Source organism: Carassius gibelio, chromosome A19, assembly GCF_023724105.1.
Source record: "Carassius gibelio isolate Cgi1373 ecotype wild population from Czech Republic chromosome A19, carGib1.2-hapl.c, whole genome shotgun sequence".
NCBI classification, from domain to species: Eukaryota; Metazoa; Chordata; class Actinopteri; order Cypriniformes; family Cyprinidae; genus Carassius; species Carassius gibelio.
The window spans coordinates 23,265,784-23,284,877 of NC_068389.1; the positions used below are offsets into that span (position 1 = coordinate 23,265,784).

Genomic DNA, 19,094 nt, shown 5'->3' on the forward strand with positions numbered 1-19,094 from the left:
TATGCCGCCCACATGCACCAAGAGTTAACAAGGAAAAAGACTGCATTTAGAATCTCTAATTAGACTATGGCATTGCCATTGATGATCACCACTGCAGAAGAACATAGCCAGGGACAATCCACATTTAACAGATAATGCTATTATAAGTAAGCCTATTAATTGCAGGTTGATTCTGTTATTGAAAAAAATAATATGTAATGGTGTAAACAAAACTATAGTTTCTGCCATCTAAAGTTGGTTGGTTATTCATTGGTCCTCATCAGATAAACTCCGATTATTCAGTGTCTGGTTAAGTTTAATATTTCTGAAAACACATAAGTGACTTCTACCTGAGTCTTCTGGGTCCTGGTCCTCAATAAAACCCACAGAAACTCCCATTTCTATGCACTTCTTGCTGTGGGCTTTGGACTTCATATGCTTGGTTAGGTTCCCTGTGTGGAATAAGGGAACAAAGAGGTCACTCAGGTGGGAGGCGGATGCAGGGCATGGGAGTGGTTTACATAAGCATGACATATTCCTAAGCCCTAGCTCTATGTAATGGGTGAGTAACTGATAAAGAAGTTCTTAAAGGAACGTGGGCTGGACTGACACTGTGTGCTGTACTGCAGTGTGGGAAGTTCAACTGTGATGAATCATACAGGCTTTTTTAAGAGGACAGGCACAGTCTGAAAAAAACACTTTGTACAGAAGTAATTTCCAACCATCCCTAAGAATTATCTAAATTACCTAACTGTTCTCAAATTCTGACACATTTCATTTAGAAAATGAAACAAATTAATATGTTTAAATTTGTCCTTATGCAAGTGTATGACTTGGCCATTTAAGATGGAAGACAAAAACCAGAGGTGCTTTTTGGATTACATTTTTATCTGCATTAAAAAAATTAAATTATTTTATTTTAATCCTGTTTAATACATGTAACCATTTTTATAAAGTCTGCTTATTATTTGTAATGGTCAAAAATAACTTTTAAATAATAATCAATTGAGTAAGAAAATAAATTTAAGCATCAAAGCTTTCAAATCAGTGTTTGGGACTAAACCCACCTTTGGTCTTGAAAGAGAAGTTGCAGTGTGTACAATGAAATGGACGGATGTCCGAATGTGTACGGATGTGTTTCCGCAGCATGCTAGGTTTCTTGCAGCGGATTCCACATTCCTCACATATGTATTTCCCTCTTCCACGGCCCCTAACGTACACATACTCCTCATTCGACTTGTAACTGAAAATATACCACAAATTGCACATCAAAACACAATTTCCTGTTATGTAATTGGGAAGTGGGATAAGATAAATGCTAAGATTTACAAACCCTCCATCAAAGATCTTCACTCGTTGGGGTTCAGATTTAGAAGAGTCTCTGTCCGACTCTGTTTGATTAATTAGTCGAGTCTCTGGTTTTGTTTTTCCACTATTCTCAGCTGGCACAGATCTCTGCTGAATCAAAACCTGAAACAATACAAAATACAATAAGAATTTGTCAATCATGCATGTACCATAACAAATGTATTTAAAATGTAAAATAGCAAACAGTATGTTCAAGCTAACTGTTAAAGCAAACTCGGTCAAGTGAAAATGTTCATACTATTGGCAAGATGTCCTTCAGCTTCCCAGAGTAGGTCAAAATGTCAGATTTCAAAGTTGTTGTTTTTGCTTGGGTGTAGTGTATTTTCTTGGATGTCTGTTTGGAGTCAAACAAGGACATGACCGCTTTTGTGGGAAGCCCCAGTGGATTGGGATTGTTGGGGTTTACTACCCATGCAGAGTAGGCAGAGATCCTCTGGTCTGCCTGTTGAATGTGGAGGGGTTTCCTTTTCATGAGAAAACACCAGGTGAAGGTTGTAGCTGTTTTGAGACTAGGGAAAGACAGGCGATGACTGTCTCTGGTGTTGACAACAGACACAGAAGAAGCTAACTTCACTTGTCCCTGAAATGTTGGAGGCCTTAGAGGAGATTTGGATGGAACCCAACGCTGCTCCTCAGTTTTCTCTTGTGGCTTCAGAGTGGAATTCTCTGGCATGGCATAGCTTTGAACTCTGGAAGAAAAACATGTAGCAGTTGTTGTGGAAGGTGTTCTGCTCTCCATCTCGTGTTTACTTAACTCAGTTGTCGTTTGGGATACTGATGTCTGGGTGTTCTTGACAACTTCTGTCATCTCTGGCAATTGTTCTGGGGCATCAGTCTCAATTGGGCTGTCCACTGGCTCTGTGGTGCAAACCTGTCTAACCAGCATAAACTTCCTCTGCCTGGTCATTTCTGACATCTTGGAGTTCAGGTAGTTTAGAGATCTACCATCAGTGAGACATGCAACTCCGTGTTCATCTTTAGCCCGTTTTTGTGTCTTTTCCATAGCAATGTCCAGGCTGTTGGCAGGGGAGAGCATACGCTTGCTTGAGGCAGTAGACTCTTGGGGGCATAAATTTGCAGATGCCAGTTTTTGTGTACAATGCAGTGAACCAAGAGACAGGATGCTTTGCTCAGTGATTTGGTTTTGGTCAGTAGATTTCAAGTTGGTTTTCATCGGTATAGCAACAGACCCAGGTTGCCTATGAGCTTGAATTTCTGGTCTAATATTTGAATCACTGTTCACAACATGTACCGTAGGGAAGCTGACCTTGGAAACCACAGAAGAAGGTGCTAGGGTGTGCTCGTGAGTAATTAGAATCTGTGGTACAGGTGTAGATACTGGGGTTATACGAGATGCTGGATCAACTTGCAAACCAGTAGGCAGTACAATTGGGGGCTTATTGATTGCAGCCTGATAACCTGATTGTGCTACATAGACATTTTGCATTCCATCATTTGACTGAGAGACTTTAATTTCATTAGCAATTGGTATAGTTATCACTGGCAAAGTGATCTGTGGGCCTTGTACACCTGCTAAATATGTCTGGCCAGTTTTTAGTACAGGGCAATTCATTTGGTATTTAGGTATAAAGCTCTTCTTATTTTTTTCATCAAAGCTCTTCTGAGCGTCTGTCTGACCAGCCACCTTTTGGACCAGAGGTTGCACACGGCATCCCAAAACCCTTGAGGTCTGATGCCATGGATGTGGAAGACCATGAACTTGGGGTTGTTGGGTTTGGCTTCCAAGGTTGATGCTTTGAACCACTTGCTCATTTTTCGGTAACAGGGCATCTCCAGAATGTAGAACATAAGATTTAACAAGTGCAGATGTGTTTAGATTTATTGATCTAGGTTGGGACCCAGAGCATTCATTAGTGAATGGGACTCTTTGGATGGGGGGAGTCTGTTTACCTGGTAATTGGGGGTCTGGTGCAATCTTTAAGGACATTTGACGTACCAGAGGCCCCCTTCTTCGTTCAATGAGAGGCACCAGGGTAGTTAGAGGACTTTGTGTAATTTTTGGCAGGGCAGTCTGAATAGGTGACAAAGGCCTGCTGGGTGACATGCTGCTGCAATCAAAGGATTTGCTACGGTAGTCACAAGCAATTTCCAATGATGACTGAGTGGAGCTGATTTGTTCTGAGGTAGCGCGTCTCATCATGCCTGGCACCCCAAGAGTGTTGTTTGCTACAGGGATCCCTTGAGCTTCTGGTGGCTTCCCAACACTGTCAGACCTGGATGGGCTGTCAGATCTTGGTGGATCATCTCTGTCAAAAGAGGCTGAAATACTAGAGCACCTTGACAAGCTACTATCTCTACTGAGGCTATGAGAGAGACTAGACTCAAAGCTGGATTCACCAGAAGAGTGTTCCATTTGAGCAAGTCTTATGCGCTTTTTCTTTGGGGGGAGTTTTTCTGTTGGTAGTTTAGACAGGCTCTCACTCCTCTGAGGCCAGTTGAATGTTTCTGTTGGTTTCTCTGTTGATTCTAGAACTGGAGTTTCATGATCTCTGTCTGGTTCCTCTGTTACTAAGATTTCAGGAACTTGAATGTTGTTCTGCCGCACAAGCCTTGATTGCTGTGCAGGTGTGCCATCACTACAAATGGTAGAGGTTTGCTTACCATGAGGTTCCATTGCTTGGCTTGCACATTTAGGTGTAGACATTCTGTCATGGTAACTTTGTGAAGATAAACCCACTGCAGCCTCTGTATGACATTTTACTGTGCTCTTAACCTCCTTTTCCACAGGATCAACTGGAGATGACCTGTCAATGGACTCAGATGTTTCAAAAGAATTTGGACGGCTGAGGGAGTTGGTATGTCGAATGACTGAAGTTCCACTTCCTTGCCTCTGGAGTTCTCCTCTCTCTTTATTTGATGTGCTGACCTGAGCTTCTCTTATTGGAGATAGCCTTGACTCTTGTGGTTCTGAAACTCTGCCAATGATTTGTATTTGTCCTAAAATAGCAGTGTTACTTAAGGACTGGGTATGTTGAGAATAGGGTTGCCCTATTAAACATGTAGAGGTTTGGCAGGAGTCAAAACTTCTTGAGCATGGAGGAGTGGTCTCAGTTGGAGACTGGTCATCGTCATCTCCAACACTTTTAATTTTCCTTCTTTTTCTTACTGTGAGTGGTTGCTCTACAATGCCGGTAATTACTGCATTTCTGTTTAAAAGGGGCTGCTGAGTTCCACGTCCAAAAACTTCTGTGTCAATCTCTCTGGCATGCATAGGCTTGTTTTTTGGACCATGCAGTTCAGAACAATAAAACTTCTTGTGATTTTCAAAATTTTCCAGTTTTCTGTAACGGTTGCGACAAGTCTCACATTCATACATTGACCCTTTGTTTTGCTGGGGTTTTCGGTTTCTTTCTGTTGCATGCTCAAAAGACTTACTTCGTAGTTCATGTGTAACACTTGGTCCATGATGGCTCTCATCCATGGAATGGACAGAGATAAGAACGTGACCATCATTTGTGGACAAATCCTCAACTGCTATCTGTCTCACTAGTGTACGTGGATGTACAGCAGGATTGGGAGTAGAGGGAGCTGAAGAGAACACATCATCATTTAGTGAACTAATCTTGTCATCAAATGAATGACAGATCCTAAGTGGGTGAGGCTGAGGTGTTACATTGGGGAAGAGAGCTGACTGACCAGGTGTTGTAGGCATCGAATTACTTCTTGTAATTGGTAAACAGTCAATAACTGGATACTGAGGTGGTACAGAAAGAAGGAATACTGGCTTGGATTTGTCTGTCGGAGTGAATGGAGATTTTGGTATGTCTGAGTTGGAACTAGATCTTCTTACCGGTGGTTTTAAATCAAATTGAAAGGAGTCTTTAAATATGTAGGATTTAGGGGAGTCAATGCTACCCCTTCTTGAAAGGGAAGTCCGTCTGGGTTTGACACTGTCTAATTGTTTGTCATCCACAACAGCCTCATTGTCTGAGATCAGCTTTGAGATACGCTCCTCAAGAGATAGAGCTTTGGTTTCTAATGGAGGACGCATTTGTCCTGAAGAAACTCGAGGCCTTTCGACAGGTGCTACATGCATGACAGTTGCCACAACTGAGGAAGGGGGAACTTGTGCTTTTGTAAGGTCATTTTCTGCTGGTGGAGTTATCTTAACAAAAGGACTTGGCGGACTCATTGCTTGATCTGCACTCTCAGAACGTGAAAAGTAGCCAGAGTCTGTGCTTCCAAGACTCCGAGGACTTAGCAGACACTTGCCTTGTGATTGTTGAGAGTAATCAGTTGCTTGTTGTCTTTGTAGCTGGGCATGGCTGCCTCCTAGTGGTGATTTACAATGCTGATCTTCATCTTCACTAACTGAATCTTGTAGAGGACTTGTGCAATCCACTTCTTTCAGTGAAGAAAGAACCATTACATTGGACCGTATGTTTGCTGTGTGGAAATCCCGTTGCCTCTGGGCTGTGGCATGTTCAGGTGTCAAATCTGTAACTCTTGGGCTGTCTGCACGCAAAGGCGAAACATTTGCAGGGTGAACAACCACTTTAGGGAGAGCAGCAGTGACCTTTGGCTCACAACCTCTCTGAGTAACCAGTGGTTTCAGAGTTTCAAACACCAGTGAATGCTCTGATTCTCCTTGGCTTGGTACCATGCCTGCACTCAGCAGACTGCTCTCAGACAATACTGTTAGGCTGCTTTGTGAAGAATCCAGGTCTAAGTCAGCTGCACTACCTTCCTCATCACTGTCCCCACTTTCCTCCACATCAGAATGTGTTGGCAGGCCTTTGTCCGATTCTTGAGAGAGGGATCCACTTCTGGAGTCTTTTATCAGACCCAGTTTGATGGCATGTGCATGAGATTTCTTATGCTTGTATAAGTTACTCTTTGTCTTAAATGAAAAACCACATGTCACACATGGGTAAGGTCTCTCTCCTGTGTGGGACCGTATGTGTTTTAGAAGCACACTTGGTTTAGCACAAGCCCTTTTACAATATTCACAGACATACTTCCCTTGTTTTTTTGGTTTTTGATCTTTTGCAGAGATGTCAGATACCTGGCTTGCACTGAAGTTGACCACATTTGTCATCTGAACAGGGTTGAAACCTGGTGTGACAGGGACTTGAATGGAGTTGGGTACTGTGGCTGACAAAGATTGGCATGTTTGAACAACAGGGGGCTGGCTCTGAGGGAAGCCACCTGATCCAAATGGAACAGGTGCATGTGACAATGTAAGTGAAGGACCCACATTATAGCTTTTCTGGAATCCTGGTTTGTCCTGCTGACGATTTCCTGACATGTTCACATACTGTTGTGTTGTGTGTTGCCCTGGAGATGCCACACTGCTGTAGAACTGTTTGGCTGCGTTGATTGGTGGCACAAATGAGGGTTGTGACTGGACATTGAAATTTACAGCAGGCATAGTCACGGCATAGTCTGAATAAGTGACAGGAATGGAAACTGATTTTCCAAGATGACCTATTGGACTGATGTTCTTTCTTTCTGTCAGTGTATTGAAATCTGGCTCCATAGCCTTGAGCAGTACCTCAAGGGGAGCACTTGTGTGAGAGGGAGATGTGTTTTTGTTGTTGCCGTTGCCACAGAAGCCTTCTGCCTGCAAAGGCCCTGTAGCACAAAGTTCCTCTGCAGCACTTTTGTGACTGAGAGCCTGTGGCTCTAAGGTTGAGGACTCCTTGTGCTCTTCTTTTACTGCTCTAGATGTGGATGCATCCTGTGGTGCATCTTCAGCATCTTGAGATTCAGGCAATCCATGCGATGGACTGCTTGAAAAAGAAGAGGAGGGTGTGGCTTCCTTGGATGAAGAAGAGATGTTTGGAGAAATTGATTTTTTAGTCTGTGATTGCTTTTTGACGGGAGATTTTGGTATTCTCTTTAGCTGGTTTTGTGCCACAACTTTCTTCCTCTTCAATCCTTTGATGCTTTCAGAGTTTCTGGCAGTACTTTCTTTTGTGTCTGTATGGGAAAAAATAAAGAACATTTTTAATGAATAATCCAAAAAACTTTCAACATTTATTATGTCCAATACCTTTTGTGATTTTCTTTTTCCAGATCAATATCAAGTATTACATATAATTATTTAAAAACATAATTTTTTTATGACCAACCACAAGATTACTCAACAACAACAACAAAAAAATCCCTATTGTTACAAACAACGATCAAAAAGATTTTTAAAGGTTAAATACACATTTTTGAATAATGTTTAAACTTAATTAAATTACATGCAGTTTTTAAATGTTGAAAACGTAGAATTCTTGATTACATTATTCTTACCTATTTTTATTTTAACAAGAATGTTAACAGAATCAACTGACAACTGGCATCTGAGCAATCATTGACATATTACAGTAAATACATGATGTTTTATTTTTGACAGTGCAATTCAGTGTGTAGTGCACAATAACAAAGAATGTATATCTCAGACATAAAAGCACAGAAAAAGCCTAAAAACCTAAAAATGTAACAAATCTAAATTAGTGTGCTCGACTACAGATTGTACAAATTGCCCATGCATTTCCCTAACAATCTTCAAAACAAACACGTCTGTTATTTTCTGCTTTCATTCCCTCCCCTTTAGCAGAAAACCTTTCATCATGCAAAGTTCATAAGCAAAACAAAATCAAACCATATACTGCACTTTCTACAACATCTAAACATCAAAATTAACTTCACAAATGACCCAAAATTCAGACAAAAAGAAAATTCAGACAAGTCATCAACAGCAAAAATCTTACTAATATCAGACAAACCAAAACATACCTAAGCAACAGATTTTGATGAATTGTAGTGTGGACGAAGCAAATCAAGCAAATCAAAATAAAATAATCCTCTTCTTTGCAAGCCCAGTTCACTATAAGCTTCACCAGTGCTTCTGACAGCTAGCACATAGACAAGACTGTTGGAATCTAGAAGATCTCCTGAGCTGCTACTGAGGCCCACGCATCATTATGTACAAAACCCACTCTCTGTTTCTCAACCCTCTGTCACCATCCCTCTCTCGCTCTCTCTCTCCAAACCCTCCCTTCACTTGCTCTCCTACATCTCATTCAATACTGCAATTGTGTTAGTTAGGATGAGCCTTACCTTGTTCTATTCTTTTACAAGCTCTCAGTCAATTGGCAGAGAAAAACAATAAGAAATAATTTGCGTGTAGGTGTTCATGTGGATGAATAAACTTGTGTGAATTAATTAAATCTTTCCCTGGATAAAATGCAGTCCAGATACTCTGAGCAGTAAGACCTGAGCACCTACGTCAACATCTGGCAGAAAACAAATTGCTCTTAATTTGGAAAAGGAAACATGGCAAAGTGCATACACAACTGAATCTTTTTCACAATTACTCATCATTGGGCAGGGTTTACCACATTTGCCATGTTTGGACTCACTGTGGTCTTTAAGTTATACTGAGGCTCTTTGTGTGCCTGACGCCAAGTAGTTACAAAACAAGTAACCAAGCCTGAACATCTGTGGCAACCCTGCACTTATTAGGGTTTCCCTTCTTTACTTTGCTTGGCATGGTTGGTGGAGAGAAGTGGTTAGTATTAGAACAACAAAGTCATAATTTCCTGGATGCCTTAGGAATTCCCCAGAAATTAAAAAAACCTGTTAGGATTTCATGAACACGTCAATCTAACTTAATTCTCTTTGTAACCTTAGCAAGTCAGTGATCAACAGACAAACTTCCTTACATTTCTAGAGAATGTAGAAAGAGGATGTGAGGACATCCACAAACTCTGAGCTAATTAACGCCTTTAACGGATTCAGGATTAACATGGAGATGGGCTGGTGACATCACTGCCTGCTGTATTTTGAGAAGTTGTTTACACGTTTCTTAAACCAGTTGCATTCTGGTGTAATCTATCCCGACAGGAGCACTAAAAAAAACAGAGCCAGAATAAACTGAACATATGCTAAATTAATCCTTCATGCAAACATTGTAGATGAATATGGTCATACTATTGTATTATGGTAACAAATGATTACATTTATTTAAATTGTACAAGGTGCTTCAAATGTTTCAACAGCAGTATCATAGGGCCATGTTCTCATATAAACAAATACTGTTACAGCTTATTCAGAGTTTTCCTTTGCTTTTACATAATCTATAACATCCTCCCATTCTAACCTATTATGCAACATCTATGGTGTTTTTCCATGTATGAAATGTGGCTTTTAAATGGCTGCTACTTTTTTGGCTGCTACTTTTTTTTCTTTTTTCTTTTTTGTTTAAGCCAAAGATGTAAAGTGTGGCAAGTTCATTTACTGAGTTCAAGTGCAGCAGAGCTAAATGCGGTGGCCACAGGTGAAGGCTAGCAGAGGTGCTGTAACTCCTGGAGACCCCCAGAACATCCAATGCACCTTCAAAATCAGTACACCTTTTCGGACCAGAGAACCTGGTTACAGATACAGTCTAGTACAAGCAAATGCCATTTGCTCTGGGAAGCTGAATGATGGTATGGTAGGTAACAATTTCTCAGAATTTGCCCTGGATTCAACACAGAAAATATTCTGCCTTGCAATGTGAAATGAACAACGTGAACAAAGAAACTATTCCCCTTTAAAGCCATAGAAGTTCTCGTACCTCTCTGGGATAAAGGAGGAGGAGGAGAGAGAAGCTTCCTGTTGATGCAGCATTTGAAAGGAACAGTTAAAAAATATTGTTTTATATAATGAATAATACCTTTATGTGAAGCTTTGGGGTCTTTGAGCTCCTTCTGTGCCTCCTCTATTTTATCTGAAACAGAAAAACAAAGATTTTCATTTTAGCCAAATCCAATAGTGAATAATAGCATTAAGTATAAATGATGGCACAGTTCTGGGACACAGTGATGTAGCATTTCAAAATACAGCTTTAAAAACAAAGAACATCAAAGTGTGTCAAATATGGCAGAAGAAATTTGTTAATATATTATCAATGCTAGATATATTTCAAGACTTAATTTTACAACAGTAAATCTTTAAAGATAATATAATATAATACAATATAATACAATATAATGGCATACATTTCAAATTTATTTTCATTGGCTCTGTGTGTGGGAGGGATATGCACACTGAGAATATACAATATTTGAATGCAATTAATTATTATTATATAAGAGCAGCCAGGATTATGTACTGTATGCATTTACATGTGCTCTAAAATATGGGGAATGAGAAGCAATCATCTCCTTTCACTACCTTCACACACACATACACATCTGCCCACTGCATACACAAATACAAAAAAGCATTGAAAAGCAGAAGAGATTGGTGTGGTATGTTTCAACCACAAAACCCCATTACAAGGCATGAGCAAACACTAGTTTGCTTTAAAAACAATGCCTCACTGTGAAGCGAGAACCAAAGCAGTTTTGGAAAGCGTCCTCTCTTGCTGTTAGGAAAAATGGTGTGGCCACTAAAACACTACCGGACACTGTTACGGGAAAGACGCTCTTCACTGCAAGCAAAACAGGGTGGAGTTGTGAGGGGGTGCCCAGTGACTGAGGTCACAGTGTGTTTTGTCACGATGAGTGTTCTGAAGACAGACCCTTGATTAACTCTCCCACCCTTTTCTTCTCTCTGCAAACTCAATTTGTTATATAACCAAATAAATTTATACATAACCCAATTTTTGCAAATCTTTCCCTTCAACCCGCATCCTGCATCACTCACCACTCAAGCCCTGGTGAAAACAAACTGATTTTTGTCCAAGTAATCCCCAAAAACCTCTGAATTTCCAAGGTTAGCTTGATCGGTGTGTCCATGAGAGCCTGAACTTGCTCTGGAGGGCTTATCTAAACCCTAAGAATGGAAACTCCTCTCATTCCCACTCTGTCCTCTTCCATTGCATCACATCACTCCTCACTTGTTCTCTAACTACTTCACTGCCTCAAGCATCACTGTATGTCATTCATCACCAATTATAACACCATCACATTCTGCACCATCATCTGGGGGATTTCTAGATGCTGAGTCACCACATATGTTTAAGGGCATGAACCGCTTGGTCTAACCACACATCCAGATTTACCGGTCTTATCCTCAATCATTTGGAGCAAACATCATATATGCGGCAGTAAATTAGGGATCTTATAACAATGTTACTTAATGTACCGCAAATAGGATATCTTCCGTCCATCCCTATCCCAGAATTCCTTGGACGAGATAGAGTTTGAGAAATGAGATGGAAAAACTCTAAGCCTGTGAATCAGAAAAAAATGAAATATTCTGGTTGAAGCAAAAGAGAGTGGTTGCAGGTGTTTCTTCCTTAACTTCCTTAAGTAAATGCAATGTGGCCTCAAACACACAAGCATTGTAGAGTTTCTTTGCATACGGTAGGAAAATCATTACCAATGATAATTACGCTTGGTTTCAACTTCTACAAACCAGGAAAACTTTCCAGTGACAAGTTATTTGTCTGTTCACAATAAAAAAAAAGTAAATGTTGCATGACACATCATGATCACAGCCAATAAGAATTTTGTGGTGTTTTAAAGCAAAGTGGAGTGAGATTTTGGACCAATGAGGTTTCACTGTGGGCAGGGCTACACAACAATACCAAAATTGTTACCAAGCAATGAACAAAATTACAGTCTGATGACCTGACAGGAAAGAAACTTCGTGACAAAATTACGAGTGAAAGAAGAACAGAAACAGAAAATCAGAAAGTTGCTAGTCATGAACCCAATGCAAAGAATCTCCTCTAGAGATTTTCCCTTCCTCTTTTCCACTCTTATAGTGTTCTTAGCAGATCATAGCATATTTGTAAGATGTGTTGGATCAACTGTAAAGTTTTGTGAGGAACTTCCTGGGCTGTAGATGATTTGCAATCAAATGAAATGACATCCAACTATTACTGAATGAATAACGGCCAAACCACAGTATATGGACACCAGTTGGTCCACTTTCAGTTCTTCTCCATATCTTTTTCTCTTCATTCATCATTATCTCCCACACACCTTCTTTCCCCCAACACACAAGATTTTCCTTCCAAATTACACCAACTCCAAACCTCAGATTCAGTGGAACACTCAGCGAGGAGATTTGGAAAACAGAGCTGCTGCACAAGGGTGACAAATGAGGACAATAAAACAGGCTGAAATTTACACTGGTTAATTTAGCCATGAAAACAAGGAGTTCTGAAATGTCTTTCTTCCTTGAACGAACGCTTATTGATCATCTCGATTGGCCCGGGAGACTTCATTAGATGTTAGTGTATGTGCACTAACGACATAGAGGCTAATGGAAATATAATGTGATCAGAGCTCTGGTTTTAATGGCCGTGGCAGCATGAGCAGCATGTGGGTATAAATATCAGTACATGAGTGGGTAGTGCTTTTTTCACATAAACAAATTTAAATGGGAGCTGGACTGAGTGTACCTGTCCTAAAGAGCAGGGTTGTTAGAAAAAATAGTCTCAGTCTCAGACTGTTCATTGGCCTTCTGACGCATAATGCAACAGAAATGCCAAAAGCTGGCAAAATCAGATCTGTCCCAATCTGATTGGGTGGAAAGAGAAAGAGAAGGAGAAAGAAGACACCTTTTTTTCAATACTAATTATACACATACATATAGGCTATAAATATGTAGCAAACAGGATACACAGGACTCAAGACAAAAAACAAAAACAGACTCAACAGTTTACAACATCCAGCTCTTCAGTGTGTAACATGCAAATCATTAGAGGCCACAGTATAACAGTGTATAATGCTCTCAGTTTTCCACACCACGTGTTTTGACAAATAACAGAGTAAGTGTCAAAAGGATTAAGTCATTTATCTTATAGTGTAGGTCATGTTATGGCATACAGAGGTTTAGTGCCTGTAAACCAGCCTGTCTCACACACTTAACACACACTAAAGAAAAATAAAAAACAGGCCACAATCTAATACTAGGGAATCTAATTTAGGGAACAGTGGATCACTAAATCAGAGTGAAATGTCCAAACATTCGACAGAATTTGTACGTCTACCCCAGATCTGATTAAATCAGAGAGCATCTCTGATTTTATATCAATCTGTGGGAATCACATGACTAAAGCATCTTATGCAACCTATATTTCTCCTGTCACGCATGCAGTAACACACCACCACATCCACAAAAACACAAAAAGAACAAAAGAACCATGCTGTTCAGAAGGAAATATCTGCAAGAATGTAGTGAAGTTAGCACTTCCTTTGCACGTCTTTTATCTTGCCACTTGGCACACACATAAATACTTCTTATTTAGAAACTAATATAAAAACATGCATGTACTCGACACACACACTTCTGTGGAATTCACGCCAGGATTCCCCCGAATCCAGCAATCCCATGCTGTTCCGCTGGGAGAAATGGAGAAAAAACGTCAGATAATTGCTCAAGGGTTTCCACACATAACCAAACTTGGATCAATTTTGCAGCGGGACAGTTAAGCATATCAAAACTACTTGTTTCAAAACTACACTTGGAAAATGCTTTGGATTACCTGCACAGTGACCTCTTTCTCTCTTGCAACATTTAAAAAGGGATATCACGATTTAATGATTTTGTTTTCAGCAATGATGCATTAAATTGATCCAAAGTGACATCAAGGAAATATATATGAATGTTAAAAAACATTTCTATTTCAAATAAAAGCTTTCCTTTGAGCAATTCATAAATTTATTTACATTTAAAAATATACTAAAATATAATTAAATTGCCATAACATTTCACAATATTACTGTTTTTAATGTATTTTTATTCAAATAAAAGTAGCCTTGGTGAGCTAGGCTACTTCTTTTAATCTTTTGAATCACCTTACCATGATTGGATGGGCCAAGTTTCTAAACACTGAACTGTATATGTTCAATCCGTTTTTTGGACTGTTGAGGAAGTTTTGTGTTCTTAGAAAAGACCAACACAAGAGTTCACAGGCTTTCCAAGATTTCCTTACAGGAAACTTAGATGAGCCTGAAGCCACCAATCAGCACACAGGAGACAAGGGAGAAGCTTACCAGAAGTAGAGTGAATAACCATCCCCTCCTCATTACTGTCAGAGCCCCCCCTCCACTCGACACACAAAGACACAAACAAATACACACACACCTCTGTGTATTCACAAGACTGCATTACACAACATTCTGTCTTCATTAGCTGCATCATCACTTGCTGTCCAAACTTCCTCTTATCTTTCTCTTGAAATGAGTAATCTCTCCTTCTCTAATTCCCTGACACCCCTGTTGAGAGTCGAGATAAAACAAGCATGAGCGTAAGATATACAACATCCAGTTCTGCAGTGCTCTGAATAGTTTCAGCTTCACAAAATCCTCAAATAGTACAAGCATAGATCCTTAAAACCTTAAAAAGCGTTCTGAGGAGGCTCCAAAAAACCCCTTCAGGATTTGTGATTCTAGGTGTCTGAGAACAGCAGTACTTTAAGGAACATCTATAGAGTTTGTGTTAGAAGTTTCTAGAGTAAGCAGCAGAGAACGGCGCATTACTGATAAGGCGCACTACTGTGAGCCTGCGGCCGCTCTTAATAATGCATGAAAATAAAGAAACGGCTGGAAGCACAAAGATTGAGAGCAACTTGAAGAGAAACTCTTTTAAATGCAGAGCCACACACCAGCTTCCTACATTTTCTCAATAAAATAATAAAAAATAACCTCAGAAATCAATGAATAATTACAACTGATGGAGCTGGAAAAGGCTGAATAGAAGTTGAGCTTACTACAACGGTATATTTCACACTGGTATATAGGCCTTCAACAAAACTGCTATTACCGGTAACACCTGGGAGGCGGGGCTTTGGATGCTTCACTTTCTAATAGAGCATCTGTACCTATATCATGGTTTGGTCAGTTACCTGGATGCCCGGCCATATTGAAGATACTCGGATGTAAACAACAGCATGGATTGCACAATTAATGCACTACTGAAGATGTTCTTCTACTAATTTATGATGCACTCTCAGAAAAAAGGTACAAAAGCTGTCACTGGGGAGATACCTTTTCAAAAGGTACACTTTTATTCCTACAAGTTTCTAATACGTACACTTTAAGTACTAATATGTACCTTTAAGGTACCAAAATGGACCCTTTAGGAACAAACACGTACCTTTTGAAAAGGTTCCGCCCCAGTAACAGCTTTTGTACCTTTATTTCTTAGAGTGTCTAAACCACAAAAAAAAAGAAAAAACACTTGGAAGCTGCTAAATTATATAGAGAAGTTAATAGGTGTTAAAGATATACACTAGTTCAGAAATAAGAACCACCATTTGCAGCACTTCTACAGAAATACAAATTACAATTAATCTGCTCTCCTGAAATTTCACACCACACTCATAGTTCATGACCTCGACGTCCCACCTACACATGAAACACACATCTGTCAATGATATCCTGTGCACATCGCCGCTGAACACACTTGTGTACATCATATCACACATCTTACCCACCAAGAATGCATACAAATCAGTATCATTTTTTGTCAGCTCCTCGCACACACACACACATACACGTGCATGCGTGGCGAGACTGCCCCCGCAGGAAGTGGTGGGTGGATGCAGCAGTAGACAGAGCTGATAGTGAAGTCTGCGTGGGCACGTTGGTGAAAAATGTATCCAGTGCAGATCTTCAGTACAAACATACACCTCCTAGACTACAGTTATCCCATAATACAAACACAAAGAGTGCGCATGAGATGATGAGCGCATCATATTCAACTACATCTTTTCATTTTCTAACAAAATATGAATTGTGGTTGAACTGGCAATCTTGCTTTGAGAATGGTAGTTAGGGTGTTCCTATTTGGTTGCTAGGTTGTTCTAGGTAGTTGTCAGGCCATTGGTATGCAGTTAAGAGGACATTCAAGTTACTCCTGTGGTTCATGCTGAGATTTTTCACACTGAATCCCTTCATAAATGACCCTGAGTTTCTCAATGAATGTTCCCGCTGGATCCAGCTGGGTAGGTGTTTCATCCGCAGCGTGCCTCTCTCTCTCACACACACCTCATTCACAGCTTTAATTATTCATCAATGCCTGATCTACCTGAGACTACCCCTTGTTGTGTTAAATAATTAATGAACACTAATGCTAAACAGACTAACAAAGTGAATCCACATGGTAGATGTGTTCATCTGTACTCAGAAGTGGGACTCACTTGTACAGACAGACACACACCAGTGATTAAACTCGCTCTGTTGCACTGTTGATTCGCTCAAGAGTGATTGATAAACAACTATTTGCTGCATGTCTCATACAGATGCTGCAGTGTTTCCAGCGGTTCTTGCTAAAGACATCACTCCACTGGAAACGGGAAGGTTCAGCGGTTGAATATGAGCCTCTGCGCAAAATAGCATGCTCCTGTTTTACCTCCCATAAAGAAGAAATGAAACAAAACCAGTGCATTACAGCCTGACACCACGGTACCCAACCAGAGAACTGTATTAAAATAAAGAGTAGACAAACAACAATGTATTTCAAGAAATGAAATGGGGGACTCCACTCCACTCCATAATACAAACCATTTGCTATATATACACATTTCAAACATTTCATATTTACATAAAATAGCGGCATATGTTCTCAAAGTTATTAATGCAAACATATAGTGATCAATTACTGTGTCTCACACATAAGAGGACATATATCAATTTACTATAAAAAGGCTTTTTTTCCTCACATTTCAGATGTGAAAGTTAAAGCTCAAGACTATTAATCTGTTTTAGACAGGGAACCGCGAGTGTGAACTGACAATGACACGAATCTTTCCTGACTCGAAAATTAAGCCATTTACCATCAAGTCAATATTTCAACATTTTTCATATATGTGGAACCCAGATGAGAAAAGCAACAGTTTACAAGTTAACCAGTCATATCTTACTGATATATTTTATATTATTATTTTTTTTTTTTTTTATATACATACATGAATACATACACCCATATATGCATGTATGGTTTTCTTTTTTTCTTTAAATGATTGAATATTTTCAGATTCCAGTGTTTATATTTTAATTAGTTCTTATTTTAAATATCATACCTTTTTATTAATTATATTCATCAAATTATAAACAAATTGGATAATCAGTCTCAAAAATATGATATTGACCCAAACGCACCAAAAGTAAAACCAACTTCGGTTCAGTATTACAAAATTTATATCAGTTATCTTTCCTGCCGTTTTAATAAAATTCAAGAGAAATAAGAGATCTGCTGAAACAAAAATGCCTATAAATAAATATGGTTTGTAATTTCAAATATAACAATTAAAACAGAATCAGTATATTTTCAGAATTAAAGATTAGCAAACCTGTTTTCTTTGGCCACAGCTGACATGTGTGAATCTATAACACTTCTCTGAAGTGAGATTTCATTTCCTCATTGTGTCGGGATAATAAATCCCATCCAGAGTGATCTGGAACAGCGTGCAGCAGTGCGTGTGTTTGTGGCTGTTCGTTTACAGCTGTCTGTCCGGCTGACAGTAGAATAGCTGCTCCCTGTCACCTCCCATAACATCAGTTTCTTTTATTACACTTTGGCACTTTACACTGGCACACACACACACACACACACACACACACACAGCCATGAGTTCATTCAGTAAAGACAACACAGTACTCAGTCTTTCTGTCTCTCTTGACTAGGGTTATTATAGTTAACTAAAACTAAAAACATTTTCGATACTTGAAATAAACTTGAACTGAAACAAAATATAAAACCGCTAAATGTATTTATTTAAACTGGTCACCAAGGCAGCATTTCTTTTTTCATTTAGTTTAACTTGATGCACAATAACTAAAATAAAAACAAATGTATAAAACTAATTTCAACAAACTAATTTCATTTAAAATGAAAATGAAAAAAAGTACAAATTAAAACTAATGCAAAATATTTTAAAAACTATAACAGTATCTTAATGATACCGACAAAACTCTCAAAATATTATAATGAGGAAGTAAAAGAGAATATAATGATATAATGATTAACAAATAAATTTAATAAAAAAATGTACAGTAAGTAAAATTAAGTAATTAGAGAAATGGGCCTATTTCTTCATGAAATTTAGCAAAATTGCTACCAAAAAAAAAAGGGGGGGGGGGGTTCAATCTCTTTATGCAAAATATAATTTCTGAAATGTCTAGGATGAAATATGAACTATACATATTCTTGACAAATTTTCTGAGATTCACCCAAAAGCATGCAACAACTGTGTGTGTGTGTGTGTGTGTTCTTCCTCTAAGAAGTGTCCTGCTTACCACACCCTTTAGTCCACAAAATAGCAGGCACTTTTGTAAATAATGTTACCGTGCACCACAGACATTCAACCACACACACACACACACACACACACGCACACGCACACACGAGTGGGGAATCCCTGTCAGGGCAGGCCGAGCCGTTCCTTACCAAACAAACAGATGATGTCATCATTAGCAGAAGCTCAGCGTGGGCGATCCTGTTCTATCCTGACCCGCACAATCCCACACAATCCCTACTTTATGAGCGTCTCTCTTGCTTTCTTTTTCTCATAGCCAGGTTTAACCCTTTAAACACTGTGCTGATCCCACCATGGGGATTTCAACAAATGTGATTCCACAGCCTAAACATCAAGGGTGAATCTCATAAAAACAAGTCCAGGTCACACTTCAGGCCAAATTTGAAACAAAAAAAACAATAGAATAAAATGTTCTGCATTAAAAATTAAGCAACAGATAAAAAAAAAAAACCTACTTGTTTAAGGTAGTGTTGCACGGTGCACCGATGCTTCAAAAGTATCGCGATTCTCGAAAATTAAAAACATCACGATT

At 39.3% G+C, this 19,094-nt stretch overlaps 1 protein-coding gene across 3 annotated transcripts in view; it reads right to left on the reverse strand.

The window, feature by feature from the left end:
* Nucleotides 1-19,094, reverse strand: part of LOC127935448 (zinc finger protein 40) — a 54,100-nt gene that overhangs the window by 3,071 nt on the left and 31,935 nt on the right. For all 3 annotated transcript variants that reach the window (XM_052533315.1, XM_052533316.1, XM_052533317.1), the window contains exons 3-7: nt 10,019-10,072; nt 1,586-7,290; nt 1,313-1,449; nt 1,047-1,222; nt 330-431 (exon numbers count right to left, since the gene is read on the reverse strand). In XM_052533315.1, the coding sequence (XP_052389275.1) occupies nt 330-431; nt 1,047-1,222; nt 1,313-1,449; nt 1,586-7,290; nt 10,019-10,072 (6,174 nt within the window). The remainder of the gene's footprint in view (nt 1-329; nt 432-1,046; nt 1,223-1,312; nt 1,450-1,585; nt 7,291-10,018; nt 10,073-19,094) is intronic.